This window comes from Furipterus horrens, unplaced genomic scaffold, assembly GCF_987537825.1.
Source record: "Furipterus horrens unplaced genomic scaffold, mFurHor1.1.pri manual_scaffold_7, whole genome shotgun sequence".
Lineage (NCBI taxonomy): Eukaryota > Metazoa > Chordata > Mammalia > Chiroptera > Furipteridae > Furipterus > Furipterus horrens.
Window position 1 is genome coordinate 12925863 of NW_028327177.1, and position 22209 is coordinate 12948071.

General features: G+C 42.5%; 1 protein-coding gene across 1 annotated transcript in view; it reads right to left on the bottom strand.

Annotated features, from left to right (window-relative positions):
* Window positions 1–492: 492 nt before the first annotated feature.
* Window positions 493–22209, bottom strand: part of DEPTOR (DEP domain containing MTOR interacting protein) — a 116845-nt gene continuing 95128 nt past the window's right edge. Inside the window, exon 9 of the mRNA XM_090283416.1 lies at window positions 493–1500. Within this exon, the coding sequence (XP_090139542.1) occupies window positions 1372–1500 (129 nt within the window). The 3' untranslated portion in view covers window positions 493–1371. The remainder of the gene's footprint in view (window positions 1501–22209) is intronic.

The window sequence follows — 22209 nt, forward strand, 5'->3', positions numbered from 1 at the left end:
CATTGTATCTTGCTTCAAAATCCTATTCTCTGACTATAGCTACAGGTCAGAAAAGTTCGATTGCACACACATACATGCAACATCTTTGACATGATACATCGATTCCACCAGTACCAATACATTATGATAACCTATCACAAAAAGTGGCTGAGGTACATCATTCATATTTTATTATGTTAACACATAATAACAAAGTAACCACATCATTCAGAATTCATTATATGAAATTAAGAAGAATTCAGCATTCCCTAACTCCCTAATTTGGCACTTTGAGGAACTTCCTCTATACACCAAGCCCCAAAATGTTTCTTTTCTAGACCAAAAAATAATAATGAGAAAAGAAGGAAACATGCATATATACAAGTGAGCTGAAAAGTTACAACACACAAGACTTGCTTTTGGTGAAAAATAATCTCACCAAGTAAGCAGCATGTCATGCCCTTAGAATATGTTATACTAGAAAGCTAGTAAAAATGCAGGCCAATAAGGCAATTTAGCTTCAAGTTTTAATCACATATGGGCCAAGTTCTAGAATATTTCACTTAAAAAGGGACAATCTCAAAGTGAAATCTTGCCAGAGGCTTAATTCTGAATTATGTGTGTATATACAAACTTCTCTGTTTTGACATTCAACACATTCGGCATTAATTCTAGAAAGCTGCTGTAGCTGATAGAACAAAATGATTTAGGCTCAGACAGAGAAAACAGAGCAAACAATTTTAAAGTAGCCTCTCCCTATCTACCCACCCATATCATCACAAAGTTTTTGTTTAAAAGTTGATGCTAAAGGCAAAAATTAAGAAAAAGCCATTTTTTAATGGCTTTTAAGCACTTGAATGTTTTAGAACCTCCTTCAAAATGCTAATTCACAGGTACTATTCCTTTGTTGCTTTAATTTGAAACTCAGTGAAATCTAGATTCTCTAATAAGCAGCCCCATGCTCATTTCAGTGAGACTACAGTTTCAAGTCTGCAAAAACTACTCTATTGACTCCTAGGAAGGGGTTTTAGCACGTTGCTGTTTTGGCTAGAGAAGCATTTCAACCACTTTCAGCAAATCAAGATGAAAAAACAGTGGACGAGAACTACAAAGAGAAAATCAAATAGAGCAAGCCTACCCAGTAGGAAAATTCTGTGCCTCGTATATTTTTCACACTGACATAAGTTGTTGCTGTTTTTAAGATGTATTACCCAGTTCTTGAACATCAAACAGAGTCTGAAACCCAAATTAAGATGGGTGTGCACGGGGGAAAGATCTGTTTGTGCACAGCCATCCACGGGCGTGGAAGTCTCGTCATTGCATTGCTCTGTGTTGATTTGGCACCGCTCATCACAGGCCGCTCGAAGGGCCAGGAGGGCCCGCCCTCCCCACTCAGCACTCCAGCTCCTCCATGACCTCCATGACGATGGTCCGAGGGCCCGTCAGAATCAGGTTGCTCACGGTCCGGTAGTCTACATGCAGCACGTTGAGCCCGTTGACAGAGACGACGAACTGACAGACCTGAAGGCGAGACGAAGAAAAGGCATCTGTTACAGCTCCCGGTTTTTCACAAACCTCTAATGAAGACGTGGTGCGGATCTCTCAGGTCCCGTCATTCTTAAAATACCCAACCATACCCAGCTGACAATTGCAATTCAATCATTTCCAAGAAATTACACTTTTTCTGGAAGGCAAGACGATGGAAAAAGTATTGGTTGTAGAGTTTTACAAAATTGTGTTTAAATCCTAACTTGGCAACTTACTAGCTTAAGTGGGGTATTTACATTTCTGAGCTATTTTTTCTTTTCTTTTCTCTTTTAAGATTTTTATTTTATTTATATTTAGAGAGAGCAGAATGGAGGAAGACAGAAAGGGAAAGAAACATTGATTGATTGCCTCTCGCACACCCCTAACCAGGGACCTGGCCTGCAACCCAGGTATGTGCCCTGACTGGGAATCAACCTGGCAACCTGATTCATGTGCACACCCGCTCTCAATTATTAGTTAATTAATTAATGTTAACTCAAATATTGTGAAAATACTGAAACACTTGAAAACCACCATTCTGGGTTGCCAAATGAGAGGGCAGGAGTTGCCAGATGAACTCACACTCCAGCTCACCCCACACAGGCAGAGAGATGTGTTTCTGCGTCACTTAAGCATCACCTTCCATATTGTCAACCAGAATTGTATTCTCTCTCTCTCTCTCATACAGTGTTTGTTTAATTGACCAATATTTGAGAAGTCAGGAAATTTTAACCTTAAAAATCCAGATATTTTTCAGTTTTTTTTTATTACAGTGAAAAAGCTTTATTTTGTTTCTTTAGATACTATAACTTGTTGATAGTTTTTAGTTTACTCTTCACCATCCAATCTTTAATTGGACCTGATCATCATCATTGTACCACGCCCATAAAAGTAAGAGACGTGTCTTGGGTGTGTTCAAAGCAGGCTCCAGATTTTGAAGCTAAACGATTTTTTAAAATGCTATTATCAACCTATGAGGGCTAATAGCAGAGAATGATTTAGTACATGTGAGGTTACATGTGTCCCCTATATAAGGGACCTACCTATGTTAACAAATGCTCCTCCCATCACTTTAAACATAATGAGAAATATCTAGTTAACCTTACTGTGGAGCTTGCTATGTATTTTATAATCACTGATAGTTTGCACAAAAATAGAGGGAAAATTATAGCCATTGACTCAAGCAGTTACCTGCTTAATGGAATGTCATTTTGCATTGTGGTCAGAGAATATGCTTGGTATGATTCCAATCTTGATTTTGTTGAGGCTAGTTTTGCAACCCGTCATATGATCTACCCTTGAGACTGTTCCATGTGCACTGGAGAAGAATGTACAATCTGATGTTCTGGGATGAAAGGCTCTGTAAATGTCAATTATGTCCATTCACTTAATGTGTCTTTTAAGATTGGGAAAAAAAAAATAAGTCCAGATTCTGGCCTTTCTGGAACAGTTTGAAGATCTAATGATACAACATCTAGATAGGCACTTGGCAATGGCTGAGAAAGGGTTACTCCCTTCTAGAGGGGCACTGTTTTTCTCATTTTTTATCACTTCCTATTTGTCTTACTCTAGGTGACAGACAATTGTGTCTATGATTCTTGATCAGGGGCCCCTGGGGGAAAAGAGCTGAAAAGAGGGGTGCTCGTTGCTTTAAGAACTGAAGGACCCCAAATGTCCAACTGATGACAGGAGAAATAAAATGTGGTATATCCACACAATGGAGTATTATTCAGCAACTACATGCTACAACATGGGTGAACCTTGAAAATATTATGCTAAGTAAAAGAAGTCAGTCACAATAAACCATATATTGTATGAGTCCATTTACATGAAATGTCCAGAACAGACAAATCCACAGAGACAGAACGTACATTAGTGGCTGCCTAGAGCTAAGGTGGGAGAAACTATGGGAGTAACTGCTAATGAATACAGCATTTCTTTTAGGGATGATGAAAATATTTTTTTTTTCTTTGAAAATATTCTTAATTTGATTGTGGTGATGGTTGCATAACCCTGAGAATATACTAAAAACCAATGAATTGTACAGTTTTCATGGGTGAATTATATGGTATATGAATTATATCTCAACAAAGCTGTTACTTAAAGAAAAGAGCTAGCCCTGGCTGGTGTGGCTCAGTGGACTGAGTGCCAGTCTGCAAACCAAAAGGTTGCCGCTTCGATTCCATGTCTAGGCACGTGCCTGGGTTGTGGGCCAGGTCCCTAGTTGAGGGCATTCGAGAAGCAACTGGTTGATGTCTCTCTCACACATGGATGCTTCTCTCCCTCTTTTCCTTCCTCCCTTCCCCCCTCTCTAAAAAGTAAATAAATAAAATCTTTTGGGGAAAAAAAGAGCTACAGGGAAGAAAGAGGGGCTTGAGGCCAGCAGTGCAGAGATATCTATGGACTGGAGAGCAGGTTGCAGGGTTGGTTCTATGAGAGATTCTTGTCTATCTCTTGATTGTGGGGGCTCTTGGGGGCTACAGAACTTTGAATGGTTAAGAGCTATGTGCTTAGGAGGCCGAGCACTGAAGTAACTTGTGTTCAGGACTCATGCCCAGAAATCCAGGGGTGGGAACGGGACAGCCAGCAGGTCCCCTGGGCAAGGACCAGTGGCAACTGTAACTAATGCTGGTTAAGGTTCATTTTATTAGACTGCCTCAACCCCAGGATGGGCGCCAGGAGGGCGTATCATCTCAAAGGGAAAGAACATGGGCAAGGGGTACCAAAATGATCTTATATCAGACTTCTTATCAACCTTGGAGGGTGGCAACTTGAACTGAATTTTATTTTTAAATATTGTTTGTTTTCGTTTGTATATGTGCATACACACACACTCATTTTTCAAATACCAAATTTTGTGACTGATTTACTCTTTTATAAAATAAAACTGATTCTAGGCTACCCTACACCTACAAATGGTCTCACTCCTGCACTCCCACACGCTCTCCAGAGCAGCAGAGAACAAAAGTGAGGCTAGAGCAGACTCATCCTGAGCCACTTCTATCCTATAACCGTTCCCTGTGCTGTGGAACCTGAGGGCTCCTCCGGGAGGATTAACATCACAAGAAGACCCACGGGGTGCTGAGGCGGGGGGAAGTAAAACATTTTGTACCAACTAGTATGTGGAGAACTTAAATAAAATAAAGATTTAAATAGCTGAGCCCTTGCCCTCATGAAGCTTATAATTTAGTTCAGGAGGAAGAGTATCACTGGTAGGATCCTTTTCAAAGAAGCAGGCAACTTCTCAATAAATTCTGTTGTTATTAAAAACCTATTCTTTTCCAGGCACCAATCCAGGTACTTTACCTACTTTATTAAAAGTCCTTCTAATAGCCATGGGGTGACATCTGTTGGTTTTGGCCACACAGTTGTCCTTCTCCCGAAAGCAACCTGATAGCTTTTGTGGGTATCACCTTTCCCCTGTGGTGGGCAGTAGGGATGGGAACACCAATCAAGGTGCCCTCCTCTATCTTTGGAGTTACCTGCCTCAAGTTTGGCCAATCAGACTCTCTCCTGGACCACTGAACCTGAAGCTGAGCAACACAGGAGACAAAGTTTATTTGCTCTGGGCCTTAGCTCCCCAGATTAGTCCTGGCTCCTGACCTCTATTAAGCTAGATGCTCTAAACTTCTACATTCTTGATATCCTTCCAATCAATTTATTTTTTCCCCTTACAATAGCTGTTTTCTGTCATTGGCAATCCATGATCCCCAATACAATTCTTATTTAAAAAACCTGAATCTCAGAGTTGCTATTTGCTCAAGGTCACAGAATTAAATGCTACATCTGGAATCTGAACTCTGTATGATGCTGCAGTTCTACATAAATACAAATTAATAAAGTACAATATCTATATGTATAAGTGTGAGGAAGTCTAGATCCTCAAATACAGGGGTGGGCAAAAGTAGCTTTACAGTTGTTCAGATGGAAAAAGATACATAGGTTATGATTATTATAATAGCTTGATTATCTCAAATGAATGCCACAATTTTCTCAGTTAAGGCTAGGTTGCTTTCTGTGTCACTTAAAATCCTCAACAATATGTAAACTTAGACATTTATTTCGAATTCTTTCCTTGAATGAGGCAAAAGAAATTTTATCATGCCTATTTTCAAGGTAGTATTTTTAGAGCCGGTCTGTTAGGAGAGACGTCATCTCTCCCTAAGTGGTCCCAACAACTGCTGTGGTTCCAGCAGTTCCAATGTCCTGTTACTAAAGATGTGCAAAATGATCAAGAAATACAGGTAGAATGATGTCACATACTCAGTTATAATGGACTTTGAATTAGCATCTATGGTACACTCTGTTCTGCAAATAAACACACATTACAAGTAACCACAGGAAGCGCACAGCCTGGGGAAAATTGTTTCTTCTCTATTAAAAGGCAAATACATGCAGACAAACAGCATGTGACAACGTCTGACTAGACCTACCTTAGGTACATATTATCTCCTACCTGGGCTCAGGAGACGTAGATGCCACCCATAGGTGGTAATGAGAATTCACGTGGAGATAAGATGCTTTTTTCCTGCTTTATCAGATCTGTTTTCAAAGATTTGACTATAATTCTCTCATTTTCCCTGTTCATAGACAAGTGATCATTCGTGAGCTCATGTAGCTTCTCTAAACTCAGTCTACAAAAACCATAGTACTTTAACTCCTTGAAGAAGGGATATGAAGGACATTAAACTTAATGAAAAGGAAAAGCAAAACCTTCCTAAGTCATAGGTAAGTGATATCTCTGAACCACAGGGCAGTGGAGAAACCTACTAAAAGCCACAGTAGGTCTGGAAAGAGTTAACAGGACATGGGAGGCAGGACTCAGCACATTTCAGGGTGTGATCAGCTGGGATAAATACCTAGGTTGAACTCCATCCAGCCTGCCTCCTGATAAGGAGCCAAACCAACCAAATAATCCTGCTTCTAATTCCTCTTTCTGCTGCCAGTCCTAGCAGATGTCTGACAACCCCTCCGGACAGACTGAGTGCCCTCGGGATTGTGCAACTGCATGAGTTTTGGGATGGCTGGAGAGAGATCACAATTATTCCATTGTTTTATCCAAAGTGGGAGTGAGGTCGGGGAGAAACACTACACCTGTGATTACATAAGTGACTTCTCACTGCCATGGAAATCTGTATCCACCAAGATATTTCCCTGAAATGGCTGTGCCCACGTGTTCATGTGAGTGCTACCCTCATCTCTCGGTCTCTCTGCCCGCCCCCCCTCCTTGAAGGAAGAAAGGAAAAGGAAGGATTCAAGGTTAAGCCTGCTTTTAGCTTTCCCTGAAAATAACAAAACATTTAGCAAGACAGACCAAGAGAGATCAAATTTCAGAGACAGAAAGAGTCATAAAAATGAGGAGGAAAGACACAGATGCAGATACAGGAAGAATTGAGTCCTGGTCAGTAGGGTATGGAAGCCTATCTAACTCAAATGATACAGAAAGCAGAACCGTGGTATTAAGTGCAAGTTCAGACTTAAACTCATAATCAGACAGAACACTTGGATGTATTCTAGAGATCATCCTATCAAGCTCCCACTAAAAGTAGAACTCTTCTCGACAAATCCATGCCGGGCAACCAGCCTGTCTTCCTTGAACACTACTTATGACAGGAAATGCACCAATAATCAATGAGAAAGCTTTGGGTGGGGTTGGGGGTGGGGCAGCTGCATGCTAGAAGTTACAGCAACACTATTCAAACCATTTTCACCGTTCAATTGCTTAAAGTGAAAAGTGCACCCAAGTATAAAGTAATGGCTCTCAAACTGTAATCACACACTTGGGGGCTTGTTGAATGTATGACTCTCACCTAGGACACACCAAACCAGACTCTTTAAGGGGGGGAGTCAAGAATATGCATTTTTATTGAGCATATCAGGTGATTCTAATAAAGCACTATGTGGAAAAGCAGTGCTATAACGTATACACTAGAATTTTTCCTGCCAAAAGTTATTTTAAAAGCTCATCCCACACCTGTTAATGTTATTAATAACACATTCTAGACCACGACCATTAACAGCCTCGAGTATAAGAGGGAGACTCACATTTCAGTTCCTATTATAATTATTAGTTGCCTGAAGTCTATTATTTTTAGAGCCAAATTTTGCTATCTTCTAGACTTCAAAATTAATAACAATGTTTAAAATGCTGAAGTTCAGAACTATCGTCAGAGATAATACCCAAGTTGCTCAAAACATACTACCAAAAATAACCACACCCGCTGCCATGTTAGAGCGCACAGACTCTTAAAGCCACATGTGAGTCCCCGTCTTTCGATTGTTGATGTGGCAGATCCATACCACGTCCAGACCTGCTGTGAGTGCGGACAGAGGCTTTTGGTAGCCAAGGTATCAAAACTCAAAGAAGGTTGAGGGTGAACCAAGGCAATGAAAGTCATCAGTAGGTTAAGAAATATTTAAAAGCTATTGATGTTTAAAGTTTAGAAAGAAAAAGAAAGCCTAGCCATTCATTTGGTCCATACACCTAGACCACTTCTTTTGTTTTATTTTTTTTTTGGGGGGGGCAGCCAGGGGGGATCATGACATAACCCCCCCCCTTTATTGAGATATAATCGACATATAGCATTGTGCAAGTTTAAGGTTTACAGCCAGACCACTTCTTAGGTCACAACTTGCCAGGTAACATGAGCAGCACCCTAATAGCTAAAAGAACACCTAATGTTTTCCCAAACTTCTTTACTCATTTGAAATTCCCAGCATAACCTATGAGGCAGGTCCTACTATTATTATTATTATTTCCAGTTCACAGTTAAAGGTCCAGATTCAGAGACGTAACTGGAGCTAGCAAGTAGTAGAGCCAGGATTTTAATTACCAACTCCTACACTTCAGTCCTTGGCTACTCTTCCTCTAAGTAATAGAGAGTTGGCTCGGACGCCACACGAATAAATGCCCCACCTGGCATCTGAGCACCTCTTTCACACTGAGTTTCTTCAGAATGTGGCATTTGGTTTTTTTCCTCCTGCATCCTTGAAAATGGAGTAACGTTGGCCTGGTTATCATTTTCACCACCACCATCATCATTAGCAGGGAAGAACATGATCGGGAGTAGTAAGAAGGCACGTTTCCTCTTTTAAGAATAACATAGGCCAATCTTTACATCTGAGCCAGTCCTGGCAGGGTAGCTTCTACCAGCCTTCAAACAACCATGTTTCTTTACAACCTGCAGGAGAAGGAGGAAGGTCCCTCTCACTGTAGGAAGCTCCGATCTTCTGCCAGATTGAGGTGAAGATTCATGGCTCCTGGAGGAATATTTTAAAGATTCCAGGGGGAAAGACAGCATGAATGTAGGGCGCACAATCAGTGGGGTAACCATGTTGCATAACTCAGCCAGCAAGCCCCAAACCACACCATTTGTCACGGTGATTACATCACCTCATCTGTGCTTTTGCTGGTGTTACTGATTCCATGCACAGGCCCTTTGGGGTGTGCAATCTTTGCTTCACAATAGAAACAGGACAGCAGAAGATTCAGTAAACCATCTGTCTCCGTAGGAGGTGAGAATGTTGGTTGGTATCAGGTGATCCACCCAGCATGGGTGTTCCCGTGCTCTATGTGAGGCACCCCCCCTCCCCACTTGCCTATAAAGCTTAGCTTATCCACAGCGCAAATGGATTTCCTAAAAAGTTTTTCTCTGGGGATTCTCTCCTTCCTTCCTCCCTCCCCAGTGAGGATTTCCACGAGGGTGCAGTTAAGCTTAGAGTAATGGAGGAAGCACCAGGAGGTAAGTTCTGGCCTCAGCTCTGCACCCAGGGAGCTGAGTCATTTTGAATCACTTTGAGTCCCTTTGAGTCACTTCACTTCTCTAAGCATTAAGTCTTCATCTGGTAAGTTGAGCTGAAAATTTTTATATTTATTAGGGGCTTTCAGCTCTAAATTTCTTTGCAATGAAAAACAAACAAACAAAAAAACCAAAATACCCACTTGTTTGTTTACTGGTTACTGATGTGCCAAGAACTAGACTGTTTGCATGCATTTAATTTGGAAAGGGAACATTATTTGAGATATGTAAATTGAGATTCAGAGCCATACAAATAAAAGAATGTAAGATGAGAGTCTGTCTCAAGCACTTATGTGTTTTAGATCTATAAACAATAACAAAAGAAAGTCTAAAAGACATTATTAATCTACATTCTATTAAGACACTTCAGTACAATATTATTGATATAGGCACATAGACCAATGAAGCAGAGTTGAAAGTTCAGAAACTGACTCTCACACATGGGCATTTGACTTATGACAAAGGTAGCACTGCAGAAAAGAGGAACATTTTAGCTCTGACCAGATGGCTCAGTTGGTCCCATACACCAAAATGTTGCGGGCTTGATTCCCGGTCAGGGCACATAGCTAGATTGTGGGTTTGATCCCCGGTCAAGGTGCACACAAGAAGCAACCAATTAATGTTTCTTTCTCACATTGATGTTTCTCCCCATCTCTCTAAAACCAATAAACATATCCTTGAAAAAAAAAAAAAAAGGGACATTTTATAATGATAAGTTTCAATCTATCAAAAATTACATTTGTACCTAACAAATACATATATATATATATCAAACATACATGCCTAACAAAAAAGCTCCAAAATACATAAAGCCAAATTCACAGAATTCAAGGGACAAATGGACAATTCAACAAAAACAGTTTGAGATTATTCTGCTCCACTTTCAATAGAGGATAGAACAATTAGGCATAACATATGACTCAGCAATTTCACTCCTAGACACATATCTAATACTATGACCACAGTGTGATTAAGTTATATAAATTTCAAAAGTAGACAACTAATCTATGATCTTAGAATTCCTGGGTAATAGTTTGTTTTATAATAGACTGAAAAAAATAATTTGTAATTTTCTATTTAGTGCAATAAAAATAGTTTTAACTCACCTTTTATAATTTATTAGTCATATGATTGGGCAAGTTACACATTCTTTAAGTATATTTTACTCATCTGTAAAATGAGGATCAAGTTTATCAGGAAGATCATATCTGATTAACTGCTAAGCCCAGTGTTTAATTCTAGTGAATATTTATTGGCTTTTCTCTTCTACCCTGCTTCCGGCATAATCTCTCCCTCTCCAACAGTCCAATGAGCGTAGATTGTTGAAACAGAGAGAAACCATTGCATGGGTCCACACCCAGGAAAATCAATTTGGGTTTTGGCTCAGGAAATAGACATGATGTTGTACTGGAGTTATTCATTCAGATCAAAAATGAAAAACCAAGTGGAATTTGGTTAAAAAATCCAAAAGGTCCTTCACCAAAGAGACGTAAGCTGAGTCAAGACTTGCTAGTTACATCTGTAGAAAGAAGTCCTTACATCTATAGAACGCTTTAAGTTTACAAAAACGTCCATAGTTAGCCTGGATACTACTCGGGACTTCTGGTCCCTGTTGCAGCAAATAAACTGCGGGACTCTGTCGTGTGTATCAGCCCTCCCTGACAGCAGAAAACAGTTCCTGGAAAAAAAGAAAAAAAAAAAGAAAAGAAAATTTGCAACTGCGGTTTCAGTGCCATAAATCTCTCCACTAAATATGCAACTGGCTGGGGAGCGGAGCTGTGGGAGGAGGCAGAGATCCGGTCCCAGGACGGACACAGGATTCTCTCCGGAGAATGACCGAACTTCCTCTGAGCTCCATACAGTTGCAGCACGCTGTGTGGCGATGCGGTTCCCCACGGAACAGACTGTGCAATCGGCCTTGCAGGGAAGCCAAGCCCGTGTAAGAATGACTTCCTTTCACAATAAAACAACAATAACAAAAAGTGACTCCAAAGAATTTTTGTCTCAAATTGAGCAATTCCAAGTGCCTGCTGGTTTCGAACAGAACCTGCCTTTGCGGCCCCAGTGGAGCAAAGGTCTATTTCAGAGCTAGGCTCGGCTTTGGTCCACTCTGCCCGGATGTTGGGGTGGTGGTGGTGGTGGGGGTCCCCCACGGGGAGACTGTGGTGCACTTCAAGCAGGGACACATATGGGGAACCCTGGTTGAGTCCATAGTACTTGGACTCCCCAGTTAGGAAGAAAACTTGCCTTTCTGGGAATTCTCCCTTGAGATGCGGCTAGGGCAGAAGGGAGGATTGCGGCTTACCCTGGAGGCTCCTGCCACCTTCCCCCAGGCAGCTCATGACTGCACTAGGGCCACTTCCAAGACCTGCTGGTGCTAAGACAGACAGCATGCTCCTGAGCTGGTGATTTCTAAGGTTACGAGAAGTGTTTGTGCACCAAAGAACAGCGACATCTGACATTATAATAAGAGTCCATAGACTTCCTTTACTACTGAAGGGAAGGAACCTGTCACCTAGAGCCCTGATACCATGGGGGACATGCAAATTAGCTATCTCACCCTCTTCTCTGGTCTCCATACAAAGCTGGCTTATACTGGAGATACAGAAAGTTCCTTAGAATGACCTGTCATTACCCCTTGGGGCTTCCAACAGCAGGAAACACTCTCAACACATGTTATCAACTCCCACAGGCACTTACAACTGAACGGAAAGAGGCTCCAGAAGGTGGGACTTCCAGCCTGACCCCAAATTCTTTCCTCCACAAGAATCTTTTACCCAGTTAGCTGTTTGCCCTTAGAATGTTTACTATTAGCCAGTTAACACCCATAAGTCATTGTAACCCTGGCTGGTTTGGCTCAGTGGATTGAGCGTCGGCCTGCGAGCTAAGTGTCGCTGGTTCGATCTTCCAGTCAGGGCACATCAGAGAAGGAAAACTCTGACTCCAAAAAACCTCCGCTGCCTTGCGGCATACCTCTTCAGGGGAAAGGCTAAGGGAGTAAACCCCGACAGAAAATCCGGAGCCGGAGTCCCTAAGGCGGTTTGACGTTGTAGTCAACACCGGCAACTCCTGCGGCGCACCTGAAGCCAAGCTGTATTGACTCCGTCTTTCCCTTGGACCCTTCAGCTGCGAAGAGAGGGGGGGTCTGCTGCATGGGCAATAGCAGACCCTCAATATCACCCTGCCCAGGCACTGTAGCTTCAGCTTCACTGGAGAGGACACTCCAGCGTCATCGCAAGATGTAGATTCAACATGGGAGGAGACAGATATCATGTCACTCCCGAGTCGGACTGCACAACCATTCTCGGCGGTGCAGATGGACTCTTAAGACGCTACACCATCGTCTCTCGAGACGGACGGCTGCCGCCGCCGCCGCCGCCGACCCATAAGTCATTGTGCTTTTTGCAAAGACACACAGGCCACCACCCCACTGACAGTGTTTTGGTGGGACAAGTAGAAGTAAAAGGCTTATAAACAGGACTGAGCATGGGTGTGACAAGATCTGGACTAAGTAACCTTAGACGTTCTTTGCTAAAGCTAATGGGAGCCAAGTGCCTCCAGGTGAGAGATCCGAGTCTCTGGTTTCTGCTCTAGAACCCTCCTTATTCTACCAGCACCTGGGCTATATGCAAGATGCAGGACCAAGTGGTCTGTGGGCTCAGGCCATGGTCCCCAATCAGGCTAATCGCGGCTGCCTCAGTTCAAGAACTTGGGCCGAAGGATTAAGAGTTTCACAGCGACTTGGCTAAAGATTGGGAGTAAAGTTCCCACCTCCCACGGTCTAGTACTGAACAATGGGCATGGATGGCTCTATGCTATACTCTAGATCACCTCATCTGTAGGTGCCTCACACGCCAGTCCCAGAGACTGTATGGATTTGAAGACTGGTGCTCGCTCCAATATCTCGATTCACAGAGAAACACCTAACCTCTGGCAGAGTTGGTAACATATTTTTGCCAAGAGTAGCCAGATGGAGAGAAATTGAGGTTCAGAAAAATAAAATAATTTCAACACATTTGAGAGACACCATGACATAACAGTAAGACCAAGGTCTCTGGGTCCAGACAGACCTGGGCAAGTTTGGCTCCTGACTCTGACATTTTGTTGCACAGCCAGAGGCTTTGACTTAAACTCTTTCAACCTGAACTGTAAACTATAGCGAATATCCAGCTCATAAGACTGTGACAAAGACTGGAGAAGATGACACATATTAAGCAACTAGCACTGTGCCCACCGTGATGCTCAACAAAAACTGGTTCCTTCTCCCCATTATGCCTGTAGACGTTACATTCACCGGTCTCCCCTCTAGGCCAGCTCACATGTTTGCTTCTGAGGCCAAACCACTGGATTCTTAGTCAGGACCCAACTCCCTTGCAAAGTCTTTACGCAAGAAAGTGATTAATTTATAGGCTAACCCTGGAAAATTGACTTCTATTCTGGGCATTAAAAAATGCTTTCAAGATGAAGTACGTATTATAGAAATGTGTATAATTTTATTAACCAATGCTACCCCACTAAATGCAATAAAAAATTTAACAAAAGAAGAAGTGGAAATTTGAAGTATAAAGGGAGGACCATATGAAGACAGGGAGAGGATGGCTATGTAAAGCCAAGGAGACAGGCCTCAGAAGAAACCAACCATGCCAACACCTTGATCTCAGACTTCTTGTCTCCAGAATTGTAAGAAAATAAATTTCTATTAAGTCAAAAAAAAAAAAAAAAAAGAAAGAAAAAAAAAATGCTTCCAGGAAACTTTTCCAGATGGCCATACTTAGCCTGATCATATTTCACCTGTCTTTTATGAAGTAGCTGAACTAAGCCACGTTGTGTACACAACTACAGTTCGCTAGAACAAGTTCTTTTTAGGAGTTTGGAGAGAAATGGCCAGAGCTTCTATTTTGAACGCTTCATCCATTTTGGGTCCCTGCCCCAAGGAGCAAGAAGGAAGTTACAAGTTTGAGACAATATCTGCTTACAGAGACAGTGGTAGAAGATTCTAGATAATGTCTTACAATTCCATACATAGTAGCATATACAAGGGACAATACTCAATGAGAGCTCTCTACCCCTTTATCAGAGGCCATCCTATACTCTCCCTTCCTGGATGGATCACATATTCATTCCTTCCCCTCGCTTCTGCTGAGGACATTTTTTTGGTCAGATATTATGAAGAACATGAATATAAATAGGAAGGAGGAGCTTAGTGCCGACCAAGCTAGAACTGTATGCCCTGGACTCCCGTTCCAGTGTAGTTCCAGGCCCAAGTTGATCCCAAGAAGGAGTCAGCGTAGTGTCTGGAAGGTGGGAGCAGCAAACATGGCTCACGGCTGCCGTGGTTACAGTGAGAGGCTGACCCGGGGGCTGTGGCGTTCGAGCCGTCCTTGCTCTGTGCTGCTCTACACCGTTCTCTTGCCTGAATGGCCGCTCTGATGACCAATAGTGTCTTCAAGCCCCGCACCAGCCAATGAGGTCACAGCCTCCCAGAGAGGTCTGCACGCTCTTCCCTTACAGCCCCATCTAGACCCTGTGGGAATGAAAGCCACAGTCACCCAACCAGGAATAAAGGGTTGGGGATCGTCAACAATGGAGGCGCTGGCTGAAGGTCCAGGAGATATGAAATGAGTAGAAAAGAGGAGCTATTGATACATACGCAGAGATGCTGACAGGTTACACCCCACTCTCACTTTCCATCGAGGGGGGAGAGAAATGCAGAGGGCGGGTTGCTTCCAGCTTGTCCTTGCTGTCTCCTGCTCTGTGTCCACTCCTCCTTCCACTGCTGGCCCTGCTAACAGGAAGGACCCCCACACCCTCCACCAGACCCTCTAAAAGATGTCTGAAAAGGGAGCCAGTCGCCCAGGCTTAACAGAGAGTGCGAAAGAGCCCAAAGCCAAGTTGTAATGGCGGCATCGAAGGGAGGTGTACAAATGGAAGACGGTGACAGGTGTGAGGATAGAGGCTGAGAGTTAATACGAGAAGCAAGTTTAAGGCAAAGATGAGGAGGGACTCAGAGACAATAGCATGCTGATGACATATGCTGGCCCAGGGTCCAGGATGAGATGGAATATCGGCCTGGAGCTCTGAGAGGGCTTGAGATAGAGTCCCCTTTGGGAGTGACAGACACAGAGGTGATGGGTAAAGTAGTGGGCACTGGGCAGGAAACTATTACTGCACAATGAAACACCTGCCCTGGCTGGTGTGGCTGAGTGGATTGAGCACTGGCCTACGAACCAAAGGGTCACCCGTTCAATTCCCAGTCAGGGCACATGCCTGGGTTGTGGGCCAGGTCCCTGGTTGGGGGTGTGCAAGAGGCATCCACACATTGATGTTTCTCTCCCTCTCTTTCTCACTCCCTTCCCCTCCCTCTAAAAATAAATAAATAAAATCTTTTTAACAAAAGAAACACCTAATTATAGACAACTGTGTATTTTTTCCAGCTATTTCTCTCCATATATATCCTATTTCCATAGGATCAGAAGCTCCTGAGAGATAAACTTCAGAATCTTCAGAATCTGAGACACGTAAGTCATGTTTCACACATGGGCCCACAGCCCTGGATTCCAGTGTTCAGACAGGGTACCCCGTGGGCCTCCACCTCCCCTGACCTGGTGAAGGCAAGAGACTGTCATGCCTTCAAAACATGCTGTGTGCCTTCTCCTGATGATTCTGGCCCTGAGAGGTGGAACTTGATCTCCTCAACCCCAGCTGTGGGGATGTGCAGGCGGCCATTCACGTAGGACTCAGTCTCGTTAGGGCGCTGTGGTCTCACTCTGGTAACACAGCTGGTCACAGGGCTGTGACAAAGGCAGCTTTCTTCTCTGCCATGGGCTTGCCTTATGCAGACGGCTGGCTTTCCCACCCCAGCGGGAGAGCCCCATTTAAACTCTGCTCTGTGAACTTGCCATCAGTCAGCACGACTTCTGCCAAGTCGCGGGGCTCCAGGACAAAGTATGAAGAGGGAGGAAAAAAGGAAACATTTTCATCCATCTTTTAAAACTAAAGGCCCAAAGTATATCTGAATTAATATGGAATTCACCTCCACCCCTTAAACGTGCTTTGTTACAGAATGCAATATGTTATCCTTTCTTTTTAAAATCCTCTGCTGCTCAGCGAGGACAGGGCACCGCGGAGCCTTCCCAGGGGACCGGCCACAGCTGCTCACGGCAGCCTCCCCATGGAATGGGGCTGCAACCCCACCCTGAAATTCCACCCCAGGTATGAGGCCTGCAACAGGAGCTGTGTTTATGCTGCCAGTTAGGGGGTGCCAGTTCCTTTCCTTTTTAAATTTAAAAAAAAAATTTTTAGTTAAATGTTCTATTTTGAGATGATAAATTTACATGCAATTGCAGGAAACAATACAAAGAGGAGAAAAAGAAAAGAGTTATACAGAGAGCTCCCATGTACCCTTTGCCCAGTTTTCCCACCTTGAGAACATCTTGTTAAAGTATAGTACAATACGATAACCAGCACATCGACATTGACATAGTCAAAATACCAAACATTTGCAGCATGCCAAGGATCCTTCACATTGCCCTCTGCAGCTGTCCCCACGTCCCTTCCCCTCCAGTCCTTAACCACCCCAGCAACCATTCCTCTTACTCTATTTCTACAATTGTGAAATTTTAAGAATGTTATAGAAATAGAATCACCCAGTATGTAAGCTTTTCAGATTGACTTTAAAAATTCAACATAAATTTCTGGAGGTTCATTCATACTGTTGTATGTCTGAATAGTTCATTCCTTTTAAGGAGTTCATGGTGTGGCTGTATTTTAATTTTTCATCCACTGAAGGACATTGGGGTGGTTTCCAGGTCTCGGCAAGGCCAGGTTTCTTGAACAGCACATGCACAGCTGTAGGGACGCAGAGCAGCGAAGATGCCAGCGTGAGCAATACGGGCTCAAAGACTGAGGTTTGGTTGGTTGTTTTGCTCCATGCCAATTTTGACATCAACTGGAACCAATATATTCTCTAGTGTGCTTCTCACTGATAATATGCTGTGAGGAAATACCTCAATACCCAAAGTCCACCATCCATATGCCTTCGCAATGTATTTCAAAATCAAACTGTGGAACACTGCCTTTCATTTGAATTTGAGGCATGAAAATCCATGCAGCCCTCCATCCAACATGCAGGGATTCATTATGCAGCATCGTATCCACCCGTCCAGAGGCCTGGGAGGTAGCTGGCACTCTCGGCTGCTGTGCGTTAAAATCACCTGGTGGTTTCTGAAAAGTGCTTATGTCTGGGCCTCACTCCAGAACAATGAATCCAATTCTTGCGCATTTTTGTGGAATTTCCCTGAGGTACAGTGGAGGTTAAGAAACACTCAAGGATTTTTGTGTTCTTGTTCATGTCTCTTTTATACAAGATGATTATTTGTAAGCCCAATACCCCAAAGTACAATTCATGGCACAGGAAGAACTGGAATTCACTCTTCACCTGGCTCTGAACAATCTACACAGGTCTTGATTTTTTTCTAACAAGTAAAATGGAATTAATAGTACTGAGCTCTATTTCAGGACATTGTGAGAATTCAGTCATAAAGGTAACATTCTCTGACACATATCTTACAAAAGAAAGGCACTAGTATTGTTAATAATTATTGTTAAAACCAGTTGACAATAATAAACTCATACTACTGAAATGACTATGATGGTACAGGTGCTGTAGAAGAGGGATGGAAATAACATAAATGGATGCCCAACAGGTCAGGTATTGAAGTCGATCTATTACGATACATACATCTTATTTACCAGCGTGGTCAGAGGCAATCAAACCTGAGTCTGGTGATCACACTCACCCCTGGATATGGGTCATTTCGCTTCCATGGGCCTCACTTTCTTTACGTATACAACAAAGAGGCCAGGCTGGGAAATTCTTTTTCTTTTCTTCCAGTTTCATTGCATAAGTTTCAGGCAATCCACAAACAGTATTAAACTGTGTGCAATGTTACACACACACCCCGCCCTAAAATCCTGGGAAGTGGATCCATAGCTGTCACTGGATTCTCAAAGAAGCATATAACCCCCAGATCACGTTAAGAACCAGCAGAATCTTTCTGGCTCCAAGTTTCTGATTATCGGTAGTGTAAGTAATATTACCATTGGTGTTGGCAATTCAACAGACATTTATATATGGGTGAATTTCAAACATATTTCATCTATAAATCTGCCCAGTGCAAAATCCTGGTAAGAGCCAAGGCTAAAGGCTAACCAACAACCATTAAACATTGTCCGTGGCTTCCTTTACCTCCCAGAAGTCAAAGCAGTTTGAAAGTGATATCAGAAGACCCAGAGAGGTCCTGTGGGGGTCAGAGCATCTTAGGGTCCCTGTCAGTCTGCAGGTCTTCTACAGACTGCACTCTGGTTCCATAGTGGCACTAGTGAGAGGAGTTTGTTCATGCCTGGGGGCTGAAGGACAGGAGGGACAGAAAATAAAGTCTTGATGCAAAGACAGACATGTCAATAGAGATGAGGCTCAGACAGAATTAGAACCTGAACCAACATCAGATGAAACACAGAATAAGGAAAAACGAGAAACTAAAGCCCTGAGTGGAACAGGTGTCTGATGATGCTCAGCACAGACTTTGCCCAAGGCCATGGATAATCACATCACCAGACTCTCCTCTTGGTATCATCACAATCTAGGGTTCATGCTTTGGGGCCTCTTGCCAAGAGAAAATACTCATCCAGGAGCACAGCTCAAATGCGGAGTCTCATATGACATCCTAATGATCAACAGATTTGGGCTGCTCACATCTTTGGGATATAGAACATTCAAAGACAAGGACACATTCATTCTAGTTTCCAAAGCTCAGTCTTTTCACTTTTAAACACTTTGTGGATTTGAACTTATTACCGTGCCAGAATGCCATCCATCAGTATTATATTCTTGAAGGATGTAGCAGTACAATGAGAGCCAATGCAGAATGATCCCGAATGCAATACTATGCTTCCTTCCACAAGACCACCTAAACCCCTATGACATTAAGAGCATTTTTTGTCTATACCTTCTCTTGATATATTTAGTTCTAAACATATACAATAATGGCTCTACAGCACAGGATCTAGATCCAAGCATATCTGAATTCATACACAAGTCTTAACCTTAGTCAAAATTCTTAACCCCCAACCCTCTGAAGCTCATTTTTTCTATCTGTAAAAATAGAGAAAATACCTATGTCCCAGAATTGTTATTATAAATGCACTATCACTCAATAAATATTACTTAAATTTACTTAGAACTATTTTGCCTAGTTTTATACTAAATCTACTGAAAGGGCATTACAGGTGCCCAAGAATGTTAAGTGGAAAAACTACCTTTTTTGTAAGTATATTTTATTGATTATGCTATTACAATTGTCCTTATTTTTCCCCCTTTGCCCCCTCTGCCTAGTATTACCCCTTCCCTCCAGCAATACCCTCTCCCTTAGTTCATGTCCATGGGTCGTGAATATAAGTTCTTTGGCTACTCCATTTACTATTTTATTCTTAACACCCCCCTGTCTATTTTGTACCTTCCCGTTATGCTTCTTAATCCCCGCACCTTTTCCCTCATTCTCCTTTTTCTCCCTCCCAGCTGACAACCATTGAAATGATCTCCAAATTTATGATTTTGTTCCTATTCTAGTTATTTGCTGTTTGTTTTTGTTTTTTAGATTCACTTGTTGACAGTTGTGAGTTTGTTGTCATTTTAATGTTTATAGTTTTTATCTTCTGTAGGTCCTTGCTATTTATCACTTTGAGTACTTCTTGCCAGCGCCTTCTGGCCTGCAAAGTTTCTTTGAGAAATCAGCTGATAGTCTTATGGGAACTCCTTTGTAGGTAACTCTCTGCTTTTCTCTTGCTGATTTTAGATTTTCTATCTTTAACCTTTGGCACTGTAATTATGATGTGTCTTGGTGTGGTCTTCTTTGGGTCCAACTTGTTTGGGATGTTCTGTGCTCCCTGGACTTGTATGTCTATTTCTTTAACCAAATTAGGGAAGTTTTATTTCATTATTTTTTCAAATAAAATTTCAATTTCTTGCTCTTCCTCTTCTCCTTTTGGCATCCCTATGATTGGGATGGTGGCATTTTTGGAGATGTCTCAGAGTTGTCTTATACTTTCCTCATTTTTTCTGAATTCTTGTTTCTTCATTCTGTTTTGGTTGAATGTTTATTTCTTCCTCATATTCCAAATTGGTGATTTGAATCCCAGCTTCCTTCCCTTCACTGTTGGTTCCCTGTGAATTTTTCTTTATTTCATTTAGTGTAGGCTTTCATTTCTTCCCTTATGTTTTTGCCATACTCAATGAGTTCTCTGACATCCTGATCACCAGTGTTTTGAACTCTGCATCTGATAGGTTGGCTATCTCTTGCCCTTTAAAAGTTGGAAAATTAAATACTCAAATTTCCATCCCCCTTTGAAATGACCACACAACACAACTCCAGCCAATGAGATGTGAATAGAAACGCTATGAAGAATTTCCATCCAATACAAAAAGAGGGAGACAGGTAAGGTGAGGTGCAGAAGATAAGGAGCCACCTGTGAGAAGCCATGGGAAGAGAAATCTAGGAGGAAGGAATGGCAAGTGCCAAAGCCCTACAGAGAGAAGACAATCACTGGTTTGAGAAACTGAAAGATGATCATGGAGGTGAACAAGGAGGTGAGTAGCAGGAGTTAAGATTTGAAAGCCAGGTAGAGTCAGACCATGTGGGACTGTGTAGGGCGTGGTAAGGCTTTCAGAGTTCCTCCTAAATGGGTATGTGAAACCAATGAAGGACCTCAAACAAGAGAGTGGCAGAACCTGACTTCCTTCGGCTGTAGGGTGGGGAATGGATTATGAGGCTGCAAGGACAGATGTAAGGAGACCAGACAGAACCACTCTAGTCCTGGTGAGATGACAGCGGCTTGGATTTGGGAAAATGAAGAAAAACACATGCATTTGAGATACATTTGGGAAGTATCTTGAACTGGAAGAAGAGAAAAGTAAGCATGACTTCTGGCCCAAACAACTTGGAGAATGGGAATGATTATTTACTGAGATGGAAGAGACTCTGGGAGGAACAGGAATGTGCAAAAGAAAGCATTCAATCAACTCAACATCCTTTGAGTCCTGTTCCAGTGATTTGACCCTGCCCAAAGAATGTTTTCCCATTTTGTTCCCCGTCACTTCACTTTTTCCCAATGGCTGTCCTCTGAGAACCATAGTTCTAATTATAATATCAACAATATTTAATTTCATCCGGTAGCATGGTGGTTGGAACTAAGAAACCGGAGCTAAAAGCAAAATCATAGACTTAGCACATGACTTCATAGAATTTTGAAAATCAATGAACTGTGCAAACATATCAAAATTTTTATCTGGAAAAAAAATTTTATCTGAGACTCTGAATCTTACACCCAGTAATGTTCCTGCCCAACATACGTATCACAGTTTACACTTAAATATTTGTGTGAATGATTAGTATCTGACCAATCACTAGGCCTGAAGCTCTAAGAGGGCAGAGCCCCCACTGGCAGAGTGGCGTGTCCCCACTCCCAGGCATGCCCAACGGCGAGCAAAGGAACACTGGCCCTACCTCTTTCAGCTGACCAACAATGACTCTGCTCCAGTGAGACCTAGCACCATGCAGAACACAGTTCCCTTAGTCCCACATACGACTCTCCCAAACTCAGCTGGAAAGGAACTACTTTTAAAGCATCACAGAACGCATTTGTGTTTTCGTCTGTGTTGATCATCAACCTGCAATTTGCCGTTTCAGTGTCTAAAGTGTCTTGGCTAAATTAATTAGACACATCAGATGGTTTGCCCAACCTGGGCTCTCTTGGTTCAGGAAGAAAAGCCCATAAAATATGCAAGTTTGTTGTCATGGGGAGGAAAGACCAAAAGTAGGATTTTGACATTTTTCCTTTAATAAGAAAT